The sequence below is a fragment of the Alosa pseudoharengus genome, unplaced genomic scaffold, assembly GCF_046254945.1.
Source record: "Alosa pseudoharengus isolate Yale_2024_CS ecotype anadromous, Long Island Sound unplaced genomic scaffold, YU_APseudo_1.1 YU_APseudo_1.1_scf_1, whole genome shotgun sequence".
NCBI lineage: Eukaryota > Metazoa > Chordata > Actinopteri > Clupeiformes > Clupeidae > Alosa > Alosa pseudoharengus.
The window spans coordinates 39,052,791-39,073,241 of NW_027468564.1; the positions used below are offsets into that span (position 1 = coordinate 39,052,791).

General features: G+C 41.2%; 1 protein-coding gene across 1 annotated transcript; it reads left to right on the forward strand.

The window, feature by feature from the left end:
• Positions 1-1,250: 1,250 nt before the first annotated feature.
• On the forward strand, positions 1,251-12,339 carry LOC143118788 (hydroperoxide isomerase ALOXE3-like). Its single transcript, XM_076279896.1, has 15 exons — positions 1,251-1,369; positions 2,145-2,304; positions 2,921-3,122; positions 3,611-3,692; positions 3,787-3,909; positions 4,111-4,214; positions 4,309-4,478; positions 4,880-5,023; positions 7,040-7,246; positions 7,526-7,612; positions 7,844-8,013; positions 8,210-8,331; positions 8,674-8,774; positions 11,740-11,910; positions 12,301-12,339. The coding sequence occupies exons 2-15, from the start codon at positions 2,152-2,154 to the stop codon at positions 12,337-12,339; spliced, it is 1,875 nt and encodes a 624-aa protein (XP_076136011.1). The 5' UTR covers positions 1,251-1,369; positions 2,145-2,151.
• Positions 12,340-20,451: the final 8,112 nt, after the last annotated feature.

Consider the following 20,451-nt stretch of genomic DNA (forward strand, 5'->3'; position numbering starts at 1 on the left):
CCATCTGAGTGGGATAACCGGAAGCAGTTGGACGTCTAATTATCCTCAAAACGGTTTTGACAAGACCAACAAGGGGCCTGCAGGGTATGGAACTGCCAGACTATAAAACCATGCAAATTATGATTCTTTATACAAACGAACATCCTCTGTGCTCCTTCCAGCAAATTGCAAAATTCCTCTTGCACTTCCCTAATGACACATTTGAAAACAATCTTTTTGAGACTTCATTAAAACTGATGTTAAGGCAACTGGCCGATAATCATTTAAAACTGGGACGCCAGATACCTGTTGAGGTTTCTGGAGAAGCCGTGGGCCTATGAAACACCTGAAGGAAGGTGCCTGCCTGATAACTCCAGTTAAATGGTCTTAGAGGCTGTTCTGTTGGTGGGTTAGCTTGTTAAGTGCTTTGTGATTTGTTATTGATTTTGGCTTTGATAGTAAATAGGCTTGGTTGTTGATTGGCCGCTGTGTGAAATCCCCTACCTATAGCACTTGGATTTAATATCTCTCCTGTGTATATGAAAAAAAATAAAACAGTACCCATACTGGTACTACGAGTGAGGGGTTTCAATGCCCTGGAAATATAATGTGTAGACTGCAGTGACATGAAACAAACAAACAAACAAACAAAAAAACTTTGCAACACAAAGACAAATCCTGGTATTGTTGATTGGCTCTGGCTCTGTATAAGGGGCCGTGCACACGACGCCGGTTTTTGTGAAACCGGTGAGGTTTTGTTAACGGTTACGCCTTACACGACGCCGGCAGTTTAGGAGACTGAAACCGATAGCTTTTGAAACCGGCTTCCGAAGTGGGAACTTTTGAGACCGCCGGCTAGACAGTGCCGTGTAGACGGCCTGTAGGTGCGAAGCCGGCAACTTTATGACGACATAGCCCCACCTCTCAACTCAGCCACAGCACTTGACCTGACATGCTGCTTGTCAAAACAAACCAAACCATTTATTTATCATATTAAAATGTCTTTCTTTCCCACTATGCACTACAGCACACTTAGCCGGTTACACCTCTGTGTGTACACGCAAGGTTGTTTCTTGCCGGAGTCGTTAAAGGTGTGAAAGCGGTAAGAGAAAATCCACCCGGCGGTTTCGTGTACACGGCCCCTAAGTATATTAACATAATGAGGGGGGTCTGGCTTGGCAAGATGGTACAAAGGCTCAATCCTGTTCAACCGGTTGAAGAACTGTCATGAAGTTGTATATTACGCAATCGTTGAGAGGTAGTTAGGTATGTGTGGCATCTGAGTATTTAAGAAGGAAAGCTACATGTGATTGTGCAGAGCTCTTCTCAGACGGCATCTCTTCCTCTTGGTCTGTGTGTACTCCACAACAGCACACATTATTTTTTAAAGGTAGGTGAGTCTCTTCCTCTGTCTCTGTCTGTCCGCCTGCCTGCCTGTACTGAAACAAAATCAAGACATCTAATTGCTTATCAAACACCGTGGTATGATGCATGTGAATGATGAGTACCCGGCACCATTTTTCCCACTTCAAGCACTGGTTTCACCTTGTAGTGGCGCTCGACCGACCTTAATACAGCCCTCTGGAGCGCGTAGCTGAAAAGGTGCTTAGTCCAGTGCTTAAGCCAGTGGCAGAATGCGCGCAAGAGTTGTATAGCCTACATAAGAATCAGCTAGATTGGGTTTGCACCTCTCAAAACGTGTAACTCCCTCGCGCAAAAAATGATGGGAGAATTCCTGCAGTTTGAAAAGCGCTTAGTTACACGTTTTTTTTTTTTTTTACTTACATAGCTTACGCACATGGGAGAATTCCCCCCATTGTGCACACACAGCACAATACCGTCAGGATATCCATGGTGGGAAATCCTCCCATCCCATTGCAAATGTATTTTGTGAATGTGAGAAAATTTTTGTTTTGGCAACCACAGATTACTCTTTCTTTACTGCTCAATTTAGCAACAAAGATCATCATGCATCTTACAACAGCAACATTGTGAAAGAATGAGAATAGAGACTCACACCAACACACACACACAAACATAAATACTCTCTCTCTCTCTCTCTCTCTCTCTAATTCTCTTTGGACTTTAATGTGGGGTTCTGTTTGGTGTTTCCATCACATCTGTATTTTCTCTAAGTAGGCTAATCTGTGTCCACTCCTTTGCAGAATAGCCATGGCGAGCTACACAGTGACGACACACACAGGAACCCGCCTCTTTTCTGGCACCACAAGCTACGTTTACATCCAGCTGCGTGGTGCTGATGCTGAGAGCCAGGAGGAGAATCTACACAAGCGCTTTTTCTCTCATGACTTTTGCAATGGATCGGTAAGTGCATTTAAAGCAACAGAAAAACAGAAAATCCAGAGGCATGATTTTAAAGATGTCCCCATATAGTGTCACACTGTAGCTATCTGGATGCTAGCTGTTAGCCGCAACAACTAACTGGGTAGCACAGATTTTGTTTGTTCATTTTGAGAGAATGAAATAAATTAATTTTCTGAAATTATTTTTTTTAAATTGTTAATTTCAAGCAATATCAACCAATGTGAAGTTATTATGACCGCTGCGCAGCGAAGCATATAGTTTAGTCAGAATGTTTTTTTTTTTTTGTTTTTTCTCGCATGCCCAAATTTCCGTCAATGATTCCCGGGACACTGAAAGACCGGGGTACACGAAACTTGGTGGGCATGTAACCCCACATGGATAGCATGGAACCATCGTTTTTCGTTTTGATTTTTGTGGAAAAAATGTGCTGGACTGGGCGGCGGTCATATTTTGTATCGCTCTGCGGTACATCTAGTTTTGATTAGATTAATTCTGCCTAATCAAAAAATCCATGGTTTATTGTTTATCTGTATCTGTGTATGTGTTTTTGCAAGCAAACTCATAAATCAAACTTAATATATTTACTTCAAAACTCCATCTCCATATGTTTATACAGGAGCGGACATTTACATTGGAGTGTGAAGCGTCCCTAGGCGAACTCATCTATTTAAAGCTCCGCACCCAGGCATTTTTGGGCCTTGACAACCAATGGTTTTGTGATAAGATCACTGTGAAGACGCCTGAGGGGGATGCCATTTTGTTTCCTTGTTACCGCTGGCTTGGCAGCGGTGAGACTGTTGTGTTAAGACCTGCCAAAGGTAGGCACTCCTGTTTCAGGGCATGGCCTCAATTCACATATTACTGGTGCACCTGAAAGTTCAGTGGTGAAATCTTGGAAATGTTCTGTGTAAACACATTTTATATACTTTATTTGATTCCACTTTACTAGTCAAGTTACATTAGGAATCAAATCTTCTGAATAATCCAGTAGATTAAAGCAGTTCTATCTATCTATCATGAGTTTACAGATTCAGGGGTACACACACACACACACACACACACACACACACACACACAGAGACACACATTTTGTGTGTTACACACGTTGGTGTATTGTTTGGAAGAAAACAGACTTCTGTATAAAAACAAAAAGAAGGGGGGAAAAGCACAATAGTGAGTACTTACTCTTTCTGGCTCTAGTCTATGTCATTCACACACATGTAACACCTTCATTCAGTCAAAATTTGGACAAAGCAGTCAGTCAGTTAATATTGACCTGTATACTGAGATTACATTTCTATTTCAGCTTCGCTTGTGTTCCAGGACACCAACCCAGTTGCCCAAAAGACAAGGGAGAGTCAGTTAGAAGGACGACAGAAATTAATTAGGTATGTGGGCAACACACCAAAACTAACTGTGTGTGACAGCAAAGTGTCTAAGTTAAAATACCCTTTGCATTTCTCCTGTATATTCTTTTTACAGGTGGAGTGTGTATGCTGAAAGCCTGCCCCGGATTAGCAATTATGAATCTGCCCTTCTTCTGCCAGAGGAACTCCAATTCTCTTTCTCGAAGGAAACAGAGTTATCTTATACGGCAGGAAAGCAGTAAGTGTCTAAGTGTTTTTTTTTACCTTTTCTATATTTTTATATTTTTCTTACATTTTGATTGTGGATGGGTGTGCTGCCTCCTTCAACATTAGTAATAATATATATTTTATAACTACAAAGACGCTCACAATTGTCAATTGTAATTATGGATCATTATTGTTTGTGTGTGTGTGTGTGTGTGTGTGTGTGTATGTATAGGTTAATTTATCTGAAGCTCAATGGATTAGCTGACAACAGAGAATCCTGGGAAAGCATCGACCAGCTGCATATGGTCCTTTGTGACATCACAAACAAAACCATTGGTAGCTACTCGTCGTTATACAGAATTGCATAATGAGAACATAGCACTGGCTGTGCCTACCTGTTTCAAATGTTCTGACATGGAATGCATTGCAGAATACGTTGAGGACCACTGGGACGAGGACGAGTTCTTTGGCTACCAGTTCCTGAATGGCCTAAACCCCATGCTGATCCAGCGCTGCTCAAAGCTACCCGAGAATTTCCTCGTCACAGAGGAGATGGTCAAAGGCCTTCTAGGAGAAACCACCTTGGAGGCGGAGATAGCGGTAGGCAACGCATTGGTCAACAGTCTTGCTTAGGAAAGAATCAGTAGATTTGAGCACAGTATAGCCTTGTGCAAATTAACTGAGAATACTATCTAATTACATTTAATTTGCTGAAAAGCCCATTGATAGTAAACATTTCTCTTTCTTTAAAATGTACAGGCCATGAATAAAAAGAACATTGGTCCAATATTCATTAAAGTTGGTGGAAAGGTAGCATGGCCCAATAAAGACCCCATTATACTTTGGACTGGACTGATTGAAGTGTAGCTTCAATCATGAATTGAAGATCAACACAAATATGTTTTTTTTTCATCTGTGTGAAGTTAGTTCATGTTATGTCTGATGCTAAACTCTTTTCTGTCTATGTATTGTTTGCCCTCCACTTCACCTAAACCACTCAGAAAGGGAACATCTTCCTGTGTGACTACAAGATCTTGGATGGGCTTGTGGGAAATGTAGTTGCTGGCAGGCAGCAGTACCTCACCGCTCCCCTGGTCCTGCTCTACTGCAACCCTCAGGGTCTGATGCTGCCCATAGCCATACAGGTAAACACATTACACTTTTGAAATGTAGCAAAATAAAAAGAAAATGTATCATTTCAAAATGTTGTGATGTTTTTCTAGTGACCAAAATGGAGGAATGCATACATGCACTAGAAATAGAAGTGGACACTGATTTAAATTGTTATTCATTTTAATTCATGTTACAGTCAAAGCCTGTCTTGATTTGGTTTCCATTGAGCTCAATTGTTTAGGAGAAACTGAGCTCAGTTATATTTAGGCAAGACCAACAAAACATCTTATTTTTCAATTTATCTTTTCCTCTGGAACACACTTATGCTAGGGGGCCTGTCTCACACTTCAGGAGCCTAAATAACTAAACATGCCACAGTGATTATCATACACATCTGGCTTCATGACCTGAGGGGTATTTCACAAAGGCAGAAATCCAAGATAAGTGATAAAGCAAGGCTTGACATATACGTTGTCTAGTCATCCTATAGCTCAACTAATTTCATTAACACCAATCCAGGATGAGTAGGAGCGACTATGTTAAGCCAGGTGCCAAATAATTCAGATGCTAATTCAAGCGTCATTCAGACAAAGTGAACAACCGCTTTTGATATAGACTAACAAGTAAAGTTCTCCTTTTTTGAATGGGGAAACATGGCTTCATATTGTCATATTAAGGCATAATATTATCATATTAATTCATATTGTCTTAATAACCGAGTTTGTTGAAAAAATTGCCCTGCATTTGCAATCATCTACTACAGTAGACTATATATCAAACGTATATCAACAAAAGAAGCAAACAATGAGTATGTTAATAATTATAAGGCTATCACAATTAAAGTAACTAGATGTACCGCAGAGCGGTACAAAATATGACCGCCGCCCAGTCCAGCACATTTTTTCCACAAAAATAAATCACGCTGAAAGGCCTATATGATTCTAACTGTCTCACTAAATTGCATTATCCACACTCAATTCTCACTGGTATCTGCTAGACAACAAGTACCAAAACATGATTAGTTCATAGATTTCACATGTAAAATTCATTTTACACAACCCCACCTCCATCTTGCCTGTTCATAATTCTGAGAAATTCTTGAATTGTGTGCATGTGTGCATGTACATGTTTATGTTATGTGTGTGTGTGTGTGTGTGTGTGTGTGTGTGTGTGCTTGTGTGTGTGCCTGCGTATGTGCCTGTGCATGCAAGCGTACATATGTCTACTGTGTGAGTATGTGTCATACGTATGATTACTGTGAATGTATATTTGTGTGTGTGTATCTGTTTGTGCACATGTGTGCACATGAAATGGGTTAACATGACCCCTGGAGGCAAACATACGGAAAAAAATGGTCATCCTAGTCCCTACAGTTCTCAAGATATTCACAGAAAACTGTGTCTGCCCTACCCTCCTTTCGGGGGGTCCAGTCCAGCGGGGGGGCTACAGATCAAAACGAAAAACGATGATTCCATGCTATCTATATGGGGTTACATGCCCACCAAGTTTCGTGTACCCCGGTCTTTCAGTGTCCCGGGAATCCTTGACGGAAATTTGGGCATGCGAAAAAGAAAAGAAAAAAAATCTGACTAAACCTTCGCTGCGCGGCGGTAATAATAACCATACAGTATGGTAGTAGGTAGACAGTCTCTTTTGTTTTGCAAGCAAATACATTTAACAAATAGTATATAAATGGAATAAAGCTCCTTAAAAATTCACACAGAGGTCTGATTTGAATGACAGCTAGCCAAACCAATAAGACAACATAATTACCATTAGAATTAACTTGCTGAACAGCTTGGCTGTTAGCCTAGTCGGGAGCAGGCTAGGTGCAGAGAATAAATCCCCATGGTAACTTATGTGCCACCTCTTGTCTTTTGTGAAACCAAGTCAATGCTAAATTCATCCAGGATAGTCAAAAATCCCAGCTTAATCCCTTTTCTAGGTTTTGTGAAATACCCCTGTTAGTTTAGAGTTTAAAACAGTTTTTTGCACTGTGTATAAATGTCACCCTGTTCTAGTTTCATGGATTTGTCATTTCTCCACAGTTAGGGCAAAACGCTGGACCCCATCAAAACCCCATCTTCCTGCCCACCGACCCCAAGCATGACTGGCTGCTGGCTAAGATCTTTGTGCGGGCCGCAGAGTTCAGCATGCAAGCGCTCGACTCTCACCTGCTGAGAACTCACATGCTGTCTGAGGTGTTTGCCATGGCAACGTTGCGGAACCTCCCATCCCCGCACCCTCTTTTCAAGGTATTGAATCTGCGGGTGTAATCTCACATGCATTAGCTGGTGTGAGGCCTATTACCAAACAATTCAGTGTTCCAGGAAGAACAAAAAATATCCAAGAATGATTAGAAAAATAGAGCATCACATGGGCTGATCATTTGAATTTGGAGATGCTGTCTATACTGTCTGAATCTATCTATCTAATTAGTTCCAAGTATATTATTATTTTAATTTGTCTTTAGGAACTGTCCGTATACCACATGCTGAACTTTCTCTTTACTGTTTTTACTGTTTTCCTTGTAGCTCCTCATTCCCCACACCCGCTACACACTCCACATCAACATCCTGGCAAGAAGTGGCTTGATTTCCGACGATGGATCCATTACCTTGGTACTCATACAGCTTTACATAATGAAACCGTAAAAAATGGATGTTGATATGATTCCTACTGTCAGGTAATGAGTAAGGAGTTACTAGGTTTCCATCCGACAGCAGCAATATTATAGAGATATACTATACAAGTATATTTGTATACAAGGACCATTTTAATTTGATTATGATTTCAGATAAACTGTGGTATTTTATACTTTATCCTTATGAATTCATTATGTATAATCCTAGTATGCCGGCATTGGTGGAGAGTCATTGCCTGAGTTGCTGAAGCGTGGAACCTCCTCCCTGACCTACAGCTCCCTCTGTCTGCCTGAGAACATCTCTGAGAGAGGCCTGGAGGACGTCCCCAACTACTACTACAGAGATGATGGCACACAACTGTGGAACATCATCAACAAGTATGCTTACCGTTTGAGTCAGAGTAGGGTTGCCAATTGTACCCCCCCCCCCCCCCCCCCTCTTTATTTGTGTGTGTGTGTGTGCGTGTTTAAAAAAGAGTCAAACTATTTAAATATGATTTCACTGTTCACTTTCACAATGACTTCATGTATACAGACAACTATATAAGACACTGAATCATGTGGTCATTTGCAGGTATGTAACAGGAGTCTTGCAACATTACTACACATCTGATGAGCATGTGCAGAAGGACACAGAACTGCAGAGCTGGATCAGAGAGATCTTCACCAATGGATTCCTGGAAAGGAGCAGCACAGGTGTGTGCAGTAATACTGTCTTTTAGGAATAAAAAAAAGAATTACCAATAAAAAAGACCAAACTCTAAAATATATTTTCAAATATATTTTAGTAAATGTCACCCAACACTTTCATGGGAAAATTTGGGGAATTTTTATGGTATTTCATGAGGAATTTAGAATGTCAGAACACACACGGATCAATGGCCGCCAATTCCTTGTGCTGTCATGACTGCATGGTGTTCAGTTCATTTTGTCGTCATCTGATGTTTCACAGATGTGAATGCACTTTTATGCTGATGCAGTTGTTTTGTGTTTTGTGCAGATTTTTTATTTACATGTCGATGTCTTATTCCTCCACAGGCGTGCCTGAGTCTTTTCAGACAGTGAGCGATCTCATCAAGTTTGTTACCATGGTGATCTTCACTGCATCCGCTCAACATGCTGCTGTCAACAATGGACAGGTAAACTTTTAAAAAAGGGTCTGTGTATCTATTTGGTTCAGATTCTAAAATGATCGCCCCTTTTAAAGTGAACTGAGATTTAGTAGACACTTTTATCCAAAAGCGCCATGGGCTCTCATCAGTGTGTTCAGAATCAAACCCAGGCCGACCCTTTTCAGTTTAACACTAGCAGTTGGATGCCAGAATCAAACCCAGGTCGACCCTTTTCAGTTAAACACTAGCAGTTGGATGCCTAGTTAATCTATTGCATTCAGAAAGCCCCCATTGACTTGAGATAGAGCAGACCATTGCCTTGTTGTCTTTTATTGTCAGGGCCAGTTGGCCAGGATAGCAGATTGGACCCAAACGCAGATTCAGTGGAACCGAAGTGGTATTAAACTAGATTTTAACGTGTCTTCTTTCACACATAAACTTTACAGAAAACTTAACGAGAATACAAACTCTTAGACTGACAATAGACAAGAACATGGCACGAACCTGACAAGAGACGAAATAATCCAGCAAAGCACACAAGACTTAACAAGACTAACAAGGCACAGGTGGAAAGCAATGAAGGCAATAATTAGGGATGCATGCAGGCATTGTCAAGAGTGTGCAGATTAGCTTTGGCATGTTAGCATACGCCATTTTCAAGTATGGCGCCGCATGGAACATTTGGAACCAGCTCCGTGCACAAAAGTCTGTGTTGAGCACTTGCTCTCATGCCCGTACATGTTGGTGGGTGGGTACCTATCCGGCGGCTACAGCAGAGACTTTCTAATGAGGAGACACAGCACTCAAAAAATCCTCCATAGAAATGCATGGGGTTAGTTTGTAACACAGTTGTCTACACATATCACACCCTTTCTGCGGCAAAACGTCGACATGTGAATACATTGAGCCAATCACGTGCTGTGTTATGAATACATTGAGCCAATAATGTGGTGTGTTGTGAAGACATCGTGCCAATCATATGTTGTGATCTTGCCGCTGGAGCGAAATTAGTGTCGTGAAGCCTTGCGCAAGTGCATTTCTGCCGAAATAGATGCCCAATAAGTGCCCAAAAAGTGTTGCAATATGGCCGCTGAGAGGAGGGACTTGCCTAAAAAGACTTTGGCTACAGCCAAACGGGTGACTCCACTCGGACTCCAAGCGTTCCCAAGCAACTTTTTCTTCTTCTTGTTAGGTGGCAAGCAAGGTATGTGCATTATCGCCACCCTGTGAACTGGAGGACGATTCTCTTTTCACAGAACATCCAATAAAAATCAACGTTGGTCCATGCGTCATTTCCAGCTTTGGAACTTGCCGCATCGTCAGAGCCGACTGGCGCTGGATCCTAGCCCCATTGTTCAATATGGTGTTGACTATGAAATGGCTGGATTTACTAGCCTAGCCTCCGCCATTCATTTGTATGGAGGGCGGGACTTAATCCTTAAATACCTCCACATTGTATAATAACTATTCATCCATGTCTCCAGAACTATCAAACATTATCTCATTATCAGGGTCAATAAGTAGGAAGAGTCTATGTACATTTTTAGGCTTTGGTATAAGCTCATATTCTCTGCAATTTGCGTGTCTGTTTATTCTAGCCTAAGAGGTGCTGCGCCGTATCATCAGTAATTGATATCTCTTAAAAGTGATGTGTGAGTGAGCAGGACATCTCAACCATAGATATTAGAAAGCTAGATAGCGCATTGGGCTCGAGTTCTATTAGGTGGCATACGTAAACGCGGCCGCCATATTGCGGGAGGCAACACGTTTACTGTCTATGGACAACACTTGCCAGCAATCAGAGACACCTGTTTGATTTCCTGTTAGAGTTAGAGAAGGAAGGAAGGAAGGGAGGATAGACAAAAAGACAGATGAGAACCTCATAGAAGCCTACAGGACACAGGAAGTGACAAGGAGCAGGAGACATGACAAAATCCAAAGACATCAATACAGGGCAGGAACATAATACAGTACACATGATACACAAGAAACATGAACGTGGATCTAGAGATCCAGGGCAGGATTGTGACATTTATGAATCAACATTATGCGAAGATGCTCTACACATAAGCTCAGAGGCTACAATGGAAATTCTAAAACGGATTGTTCCGGTCCTTGATTATGATTGGCTGAATCGCGTTTGATGCCATTGTAAAATCCAGCACCAACATACACCATGACCGAATTTTGTTCTATTCTTTCACACAAACTCGCGTCACAGACCTACGTCACCGTCCATTTGGAGGTGCAAACAATTTTTGGTTATTTAGCCATCAGTTAACTTTAGGAGTGATTAACGTCAAATAATGTAGACTGGAGTAACTCAACATTTGACATGTTTAGTGTTCTAAAGACGTCAAATAGCCCGTTATCGTTACCAAATTGATAGCCAAGGAGCCAAAAGTGAACACGCATGTATGGCTATAAAAACTGTGCCTTCATTTTCATTAGATAGATAGATAGATACTTTTTTGATCCCCAAGGGGAAATTCAAGAACAGCTTTATTAGAATATAATATATTAATTAGAACAGCTAAGGGGGGTTTTAGGCACTCTGCTTGCGTGTCGTGACTAACAACGCTACTACAGTAAGCTTTTCTAAAGTCAGTGTAACCTACGGCCTCTAGGGGCTTACTGCTGAAATGGAAAACCTCCCTTTATGCTTCCTGACCACTCTCCAAACCAAGCAATGTTATTTTATGAATCAACATTATGCAAAGATGATCAACACCTTAGTCCATAACACATGAGCTCAGAGACCCCAATGGGCAAAGGAAAACCTCCCTACCATAAACACAGGCCATACACACTGTCCATGTTATAACTTAGGATAATGGTGCACTGGACTTCCTTGTTTTAAATATCTGACCCAAATGTGACATGTACGCCTCATTTGGACTTAGGCGGACAGGTAATTTAACAACGTCCACATTCCATTTTTCTTTTTTTTAACTCGTGTCTAAACGCTCTTGCGTCCAATTGACCCATGCAGTTTGACTTTGGCGGCTGGATGCCCAACTACCCCACTGCCCTCAGAAAGCCCCCTCCCAAGGAGAAAGGCCAGACCACAATGGACACCATTCTGGAGACTTTACCTGATATAGGTACGACAGTGAATGCCATGGCTGGCCAGAGCCTGCTGAGCCAAACATTTTCAGATCAGGTGAGTTTTTGTTCATAATCAAACTGCATGTTTTCACTGAAACTGCAAATTCAATTTAACAAAAGTGAAAAAAATCCATCTTTTTAAAATTCTGAATATCTTTCTTGTGTGTTCCATTTTATTATACTGCTTGACGGTGGTTTCCATTGTCTTATTGTTACATGATAACAAAAACAAACTATGTTAATTATGTTCCAAGAAAATCTTTATTCATGTCAGACATTTTGCAAACTGTTGCCTTAGTGCCATATAGTGTTGCTGCTGGGACTGATATAATATTAACTATTGCCTACATTTTTATGTCTGTTGCTTTTTATGTCATACATGTCATTATCAACTTTTTTATTAGTAACTTTTTTTTTGTTTTACACCACACTCTAAACATTCCAGCACATATTGGGAAGTTTCCCAGAAGATCGATCTGTTTGATGAAGAAGTCCCTTGCAAGATCATTGCAGATTTTCAGAAGGATCTGAGAGAGCTCTCTGATCTTATTGAGGAGCGGAACAAAAAGCAGGAGTTTCCGTACACCTCTCTGAGCCCCCGAAATGTGGAAAATAGTGTTGCCATTTAAAAAGATGTATTTTTTTATAACTGTAATAGCCTTATCAATACATAGTTTGGTGAATACCAAATCATAAGTACATATAACTGAAGACCAAAGTAAATATAACTGAAAGTGAGGTCATGGATAAAGCCGTTCAATGCCTTTCAAAATGAAAAGCTTGTATGCATAATATGCCTTATCATATAATGTGGTTACACATGAATATTGTGAAGAATTTTGGGAAGATGTCCTAGAGTGACTATGATTTGTCTTTGTGCTGCTTCTGTTGATACAAGTCACTGCGTAAGGATTGTGTAAAGTGATGCAAGTGGTGTGTGTGTAATGTACACCGTTGAAGTTGGTCAAGTAAAGGCGTGTGTGTGTGTGCTAACCTGAGAGTGGACATTCTTTATTATCCATGAGAAGGATTACTAATATGTGTGGAGAGATTATACTGAGATTCCGATGTATACTGTAAACTAGATGTACCGCAGAGCGGTACAAAATATGACCGCCGCACAGTCCAGCACATTTTTTCCACAAAAAGAAATCACGCTGAAAGGCCTATATGATTCTAACTGTCTCACTAAATTGCATTATCCACACTCAATTCTCACTGGTATCTGCTAGACAACAAGTACCAAAACATGATTAGTTCATAGATTTCACATGTAAAATTAATTTTATACAACCCCACCTCCATCTTGCCTGTTCATAATTCTGAGAAATTCTTGATTATTTGTGTTATGTTTATGTTATGTGTGTGGGTGTGTGTGTGTGTGAGTGTGTGTGTGTGTGTGGGTGTGTGTGTGTGTGTGTGCGTGCTTGTGTGTGTGCCTGCGTATGTGCCTGTGCATGCAAGCGTACATATGTCTACTGTGTGAGTATGTGTCATATGATTACTGTGAATGTATGTGTGTGTGTGTGTGTATCTGTTTGTGCACATGTGTGCACATGAAATGGATTAACATGACCCCTGGAGGCAAACATACGGAAAAAAATGGTCATCCTAGGCCCTACAGTTCTCAAGATATTCACAGAGAACTGTGTCTGCCCTACCCTCCTTTCGGGGGGTCCAGTCCAGCGGGGGGGCTACAGATCAAAACGAAAAATGACGGTTCCATGCTATCCATGTGGGGTTACATGCCCACCAAGTTTTGTGTACCCCGGTCTTTCAGTGTCCCGGGAATCCTTGTTGGTGTACGTCACTAAATGTACACATACATTATTTTATTGTAAGGCCCCCCATGAACGAAAGTACACAAAACTTGGCATGCATTCGGAGGGTGTCATAATGATGCTAAACTTTTAATTCCGTGCAGTTTTGACCTTGTCAGCCAGAGATATTGTGATGAAAACACCAAATATTTTGCTTTTTAATTTTAAACTAGGTGGCGCTATACATGAAATAAGTGGTAATGGGATGGGTTGACATGCCCCCTTAAGACCAACATACATAAAAAAGGTGGACCTCCTAGGCCCTATGGTTCTCGAGATATTCACAGAAAACTGTCTCCGGCCACCTACAGGCCAGTTGGTGTATAGTAACATAAATTAATTTATTGTGTGGCCCCCCATGAACGGAATTCCATGAAACTTGGCGTGCATACAGAGGGTGTCATAATGATCCTACACTTCCAATTTCGTGCAGTTTTGAATATGTTAGGTCACAGATACCTGCGATTACAACACCTCATTTTTACTTTTTTGTGTTTAACTAGGTGGCGCTATACATGAAATGAGTGGTTATGGAATGGCTTGACATGGCCCCTTGAGATCAACATACAAAAAAAAATGTAGGTTAATTTATCTGAAGCTCAATGGATTAGCTGACAACAGAGCGGATTCTTGCAAATGGTCCTGCTCCTGTTGTAGTAACTATTTTTATGGCCAAAGGCTACAGGTACCTGTGTATTTATCTGCCTAACTATACACAGACCTCTCTGCCTCTCTGTCTTTGGCAGTCTGACTGGACCCTGCCTGTACATCCGCTGTGGTTTTTGACATTTTTTGAGTTGCCTATTTGTCTTTTCTGTTACCAAATGATTCTCCCTGATCTGCAGAGTTTGTGTTTGTCTACATTTAATCTACCCTCTGTCTCTGAGTCTTCTTTTGGGTCCGCAGTCTATACCTGGCCTCACCGGCCTTGACCGTTTCCAATTCTAATAGAGACATGAGCTCTGTGAGTGTTCTGTACTCAGGGAAACAGAGAACAATCACAGCCCTTTCCCTTCACTAAATAGATTTCACCATTTAAAGAACAGTGTGCAAAGTATATGTTGGTTTAGCACTTCAGAGAGCAAGCCTTTTCCATTTATTAAAGAGATCTCTCAATAGACTGACCTGAAGTTGTTGTGAGCCTCGTCCAGTTGTCTCTGCCTCTGTTTATAGGCTATCGGGTGAGTATCCTGGAATGGCAATTTGCCTTGAAGGTCAAAGACACAGGGATGATTTTAGAAATCATGCTGTTTTTTACTGGTTATGAAAGGACACATAATTTCAGTCACGTCGCTAGGTCTGCTTTTCGGTTTTTAAGTTCAAGGTCTCTATGTGTGAATGACAAGCTTATTCACTGATTACTGGACACATTGAGTTATTGAGTGGCACCCATAATATTCTGGAAAGTCCTAAAATCGAGCCAGAAATGTGTTTGCGAGTCGCTTTCTCAAGGTAGAATGCAATAAAATGATGGTGATGAAAAGAAATGTGTTCTGTGCCAGGTAGAATTTTAACCCTTGTATGGTGTTCATAACATGTTATAAAATATTATTTTTGTTACACAGCACATGTTCCCAGGTCTGGTGGATAAGAATGCATGTAAAAATACTTAACATATGTTTACTTTACCTCAATTACCAATGATATAGACATCATTTATGGTTCGTATTTGCCATTTACATATGGTAATAATCACATTTATTATCATATGATCATTTTTGTTTTTTGAGAGACAATTAGGAAATTCCATTATAAAAAGGTGAAAAAATAGAAAACTTGATTGATAATTATGGGTGACTATTTCTTAGAACTTAATCAGAACAGGTGAAAGTGATTTAAATGTAACAATTTTGTGACTTTGTGTGGGAATAGCAGGTGCAGAAAGAGAACACTTCCGCACACAGACACACACACACACACATACCAGGCCCAGTTAGGATGAGGACACAGTTAAGATAGCACCTACAATTATTACACTTGCAGACCTGACCTCATATGTAATATGTGTTGGGGGGGGGGGGGGTGTACCTTACAAGGGTTAAGCACATCATCTTATATGGAACATTCAGCAGTGATTCAGCACTATATTCTATAGTGCAACAAAATACCATAACATGATAACATGGCAATAAAGAATAAACATGGGTCTCAGCCCTGCCTTGGAGCTAAGCCAGCGGTAACACGGGAACAGAAGTTCTTCACCCTCTGGTGCCTTAACAGAGATCTTGTCACAGAACCACTGGTCTTCAAAGAGCCTGTCGTCAGAGTGCACTTCCACCATGACAAGGTCCCCCAGTGAAGCAGTGCAATGGATATGACATGGAGTCACCTGCATGATTAGACATATTACAACATACTTCCCCCATCCTAGCATCTTTAAACTGGCTACCTGTTAAAAGTCACATTGACTTAAAAATATTACTTTCAATATACAAAGCCATGAATGGCCGGACACCTGAATATATTAAAGGTCTCCTAGTCCCATACAACCCACCTAGACCGCTACGATCACAGAATATTGGACTTCTTGTAATCCCAAGAATCTCAAAAACTTCAACCACCTCAGGGATTTTTGGAATGTACCACCCTGCTGTGTCCTCTTGTGACTGGCACCCCAGTCATGCGTGTGACGGTGGTCACTGACCATACCTGTGCTAGTGTTGACTACCCTTCACCATGCCTTATGCTATAGCATAGTGCTGTCATGGACTTTTCATCTGCCACACCATACAACCCCTCCTCTCTCCTCTCCCTCTCTCTCTCTCTCTCTCTCTCTCTCTCTCTCTCTCTCTCTCTCTTCTCAACTGTATAGCGTTCTGGCCGCAGACAGTTTGTCCAACGACCCGCATGCTGTCACGGTAAGCTGGGGAGAGCTGAGCCGAAACGCAATGCAAGGCACCACAACCTTGGAATTTACAAGATTCTTTATTCTGTACTTGGACAAACCGTGTGTAATACAACACAATAAGACTAATAACCGACAAAGACTGAGACTGAGAGGAGACAGAGGGTTTACATACACAGGGGTAACAGGGTACAGGACAATGATCAGGGTAAAACAAGACAGGTGGAAACCATAATTAAACTAACAGACTAATTAACAGAAAGACAAAGGACTGGACGAGACCAACAAGACAATAACAGAAAACAGGTGTGAAAACAGAAAAGGAGGGAAAATTAAGCACAGACCAAATAAGGAGATGGGGCGGAGACAAAGACAGGTGACAGGCAGGTAAACACAAAGCACATGGGGAACAAACAAAGGATCACATGGCACCGGACCCTTGCACATGCACTGTATTCAAGCCACAGTACACTGAAGACAGTAAAGCATGGTGGTGCATGTTATTGGGATGTTTCTCATACTGTGGTGTTGGACCTATTTGTCTGGCAAAACCCAGAAATGCCCCAACATGTTACGGGAAGATTTAAAAAGAGACACTGGCACTCTTGCACTGTAGTAACATTTGTATGGTCTAGGTACCGTTGCATAAAAAATAAAATGGCTGTTATTCACAATTCTCTACTTTTACTTTTATACTTTATGTACATTTCTAAGCCTATACTTTGTTACTTTTACTTGAGTAAAGAAGTTAAATCAGTACTTCTACTTTTACCAGAGTATTTTTTAACACAAATATTTATACTTCTACTTGAGTATGGGAAGTGAGTACTTTTGCCATCTCTGTTGATGACCGGCTTAAATTTGACCTGAACACCACCTCGGTGTGCAAGAGAGGGCAACAAAGACTCTCTGCACTTAGGAAACTGGCTAAGTTTCAGGTGGACAAAACATTGATGCCATTGTTTTACAAAGCTTTTATTGAGTCACTCCTCACATTCTCCATTATCTGCTGGTATGGAAATGTCACCATCAGAGACAAAAATGCACTTTCCAAGATTGTAAATATGGCCAGTAAGATAGTGGGAGTGAAGTTTGTTAGTCTCACCGAATATTTTAATAAGCAGGTGTTCAACAAAGCGATACAAATATATCAAGACACAAGCCATCCCCTGTATTCTGTTTGGTAGGTGTCTGTATCTCCCCAAGATGAACGACTTTCGTATGTACAATGCATGCCCAACAGGAAGTGAGGTATTTGGGATTTTGTGCAGACTAATATGTGATGAAATATGTGATGAATCATGATGCCAAAAGAGGTTCTTCCCATGGGTGAAAACGCATGAAATTTGGCACACACATTAAGTGATACAGTGAATAGACAGGGATAAAAGCTTGGCACCGGGCGTTGCCCAGGAACTCCATAGCGCCCCCTTATGTCACTGTGACTTGTGGTTGGGTGTGGGTGTATGTAACTCCCAAAAAAAAAAAACTTTTGTATTAACATGCCATTAGCCACGCCCACAGGAAGTGAGGTAATTGAGATTTTGTGCGTTGTGGACATGATCAATTTTAACATACTCCTCCTAGACGGTTGATCCGATTCATGTCAAAGTTGGTATACATGACGCCGAGATGTTCCTGATTATAAATTGTGAAGCTTTTTTTTTATATGTTGTAATTTGACGAAATGGCGAAATTATTAATTTTAATACCCTTCCACATAAACAATAAATGTGTCATAATTCACCATGCATGGCTTGAAATGTTTTAAATTTCACAGGTCATTGAAGACCATGTTAATGATAATATTCACATGCCCATAATGCATGTTTGGCATAGCGCCACCAACTGGCAACAGAAAGAATGACAATTATACTGATGCCATATGATCAATTTGAACATACTCCTCCTAGACGGTTTGTCAGATTCATTTGAAATTTGGCAAATATTATGCCAAGATGTCGCTGATGTTAAATTGTAAAGGGATTTTTGATAACTCATATATTTGATATTATTTTAATATCTCACCAGATAAACAGGAAATGTGTCATAAATCACAGTGCATTGAATGAATTGTCTGAAACTTCTCAGGTTAATAGATATCATGATTATGATGATATCCAGACACCCCATGGTGCCTGACATAGCGCCACCACCTGGCCAAGCAGGAAATGTGAAATGGACAATGGACAATGCCTTAAGTGATTGATCTGAAACTTTATAAAATATCGGATATCATTATTGTGATGATATTCACATGCGTAATTCACAGGCCTAACATAGCGCCACCTTCTGGCCAAGTTGGAAATGTGCCAGAAATGCTCTATGCTTTGAATAAATGGTCTGAAACTTTTCAGGTTAATAGATATTATATACCAAACTGGGCCATCAACAAAGGCAAGAGAGAGGTCCAGAGAAATAACAAGGAGGAGAAAAAGAAAAAAGGTTCTAGGCCTGAGAACCTAGGCATGGTCACCCTCCCATACGTCAGGGGGGTCACAGAACGCGTACAGCGAGCGATGAGAAAACACCACATCATCACACCAGTGAAGCCACACATCAAGCTTCGCCAAATCCTAGTACACCCTAAGGATCAGATTCCCCCTGAGAAAAAGTGTGATGTGATATACGAGATCCCTTGCCTAACATGCAATAAAACGTATATAGGAGAGACAGGCCGGCAATTCAGCACACGAAAAAAGGAACACCAGAAAGAATGTGAAAAGGAAACATCTGGAACGCTCACCCGTGCAACAAGAATGAAAGCAACACAGGAGAATCTGAAATCTGCCATTTCAGACCACTGTAAGAGGGAAAACCATCTTATGAACTGGGACGAAGCCAAGGTCATCAGAACGGAAAGCAACAAATTCCATCGATGGATCAAAGAGGCGGTTGAAATCAGGAAGCGGGCCCCAAAGACTGTGAACCGGGATGAAGGAGCCTACCAGCTATCCCACACCTGGGACACAGTCTTGCAGGGCCGCCCCCGGCTGTATGAAAAACCACCAGACAGCAGAGGGCGCCCCACCCCCCCACCCCTGGAGCACCCCAGGGGACAAGGCCATCCCACCACATCAGGTGGGATGGAAAACTCCATATAACACAGCTCAGACGACGTCACACCAACATCACGTGACACCTCTGATGAAGGCTACAGAGGCAAGGTAGCCGAAACTTGTCAGGTACACAATTTTACCTTATTGGCTTGTACAGAGAAACAGTAAGAGTTAGATATTATGATTATGATGATATCCAGACACCCAATGGGCCTGCCTGGCATAGCGCCACCACCTGGTCAAGCAGGAAATGTGCCAGAAATGGACAATGCCTTAAGTGATTGATCTGAAAGTTTACAAACATTTTGGATATCATTATTGTGATGATATTCACATGTGTAATTTTCATGCCTAACATAGCGCCACCATCTGGCCAACCAAAAAGTGTATCAGAAATGTTCTTTGCTTAAAATGAATGGTCTGAAATTTCTCAGGTTAATATATATTATGATTATGATGACACCCAATGGGCCTGCCTTGCATTACGCCCCCACCTGGCCAAGCGAGTAAATGTGGCAGAAAATAAAATACGAAAACAAATAGCACACGCATCAAATATGTACATTTCACAAACGCACCACGTCGGTGCTTTGTTGGATTCCGACATGTCACGGGTTTGCGGCCCGCAGGTGCTCGGGCCCGCCATTGCCGCTTGCGGCTATATTTTCAATTTATATTTTAATTTTATCTTATTTTCATTTGCTACTTGAGGGTCATTGGGGTAATTCCTGTCCTGTCCTACAACATATCTGATACATAAAGAGTATATTAATGCCTTATTTTTGGCAATTCCTATGATATCTGATGGCAAAACCAAAAAGTATGTGAATTATGCTAATTATGCTAATTAGCAAGCTTAAAACTCAAAATTG

Coding starts and splice junctions, on each gene's coding strand:
- LOC143118788 (XM_076279896.1), top strand. CDS start 2,152: ATGGCGAGCTACACAGTGACGACACACACAGGAACCCGCCTCTTTTCT. Junction 3,123..3,610: donor TGTGTTAAGACCTGCCAAAG/GTAGGCACTCCT, acceptor TTTCTATTTCAG/CTTCGCTTGTGTTCCAGGAC. Junction 8,014..8,209: donor CTGTGGAACATCATCAACAA/GTATGCTTACCG, acceptor GGTCATTTGCAG/GTATGTAACAGGAGTCTTGC.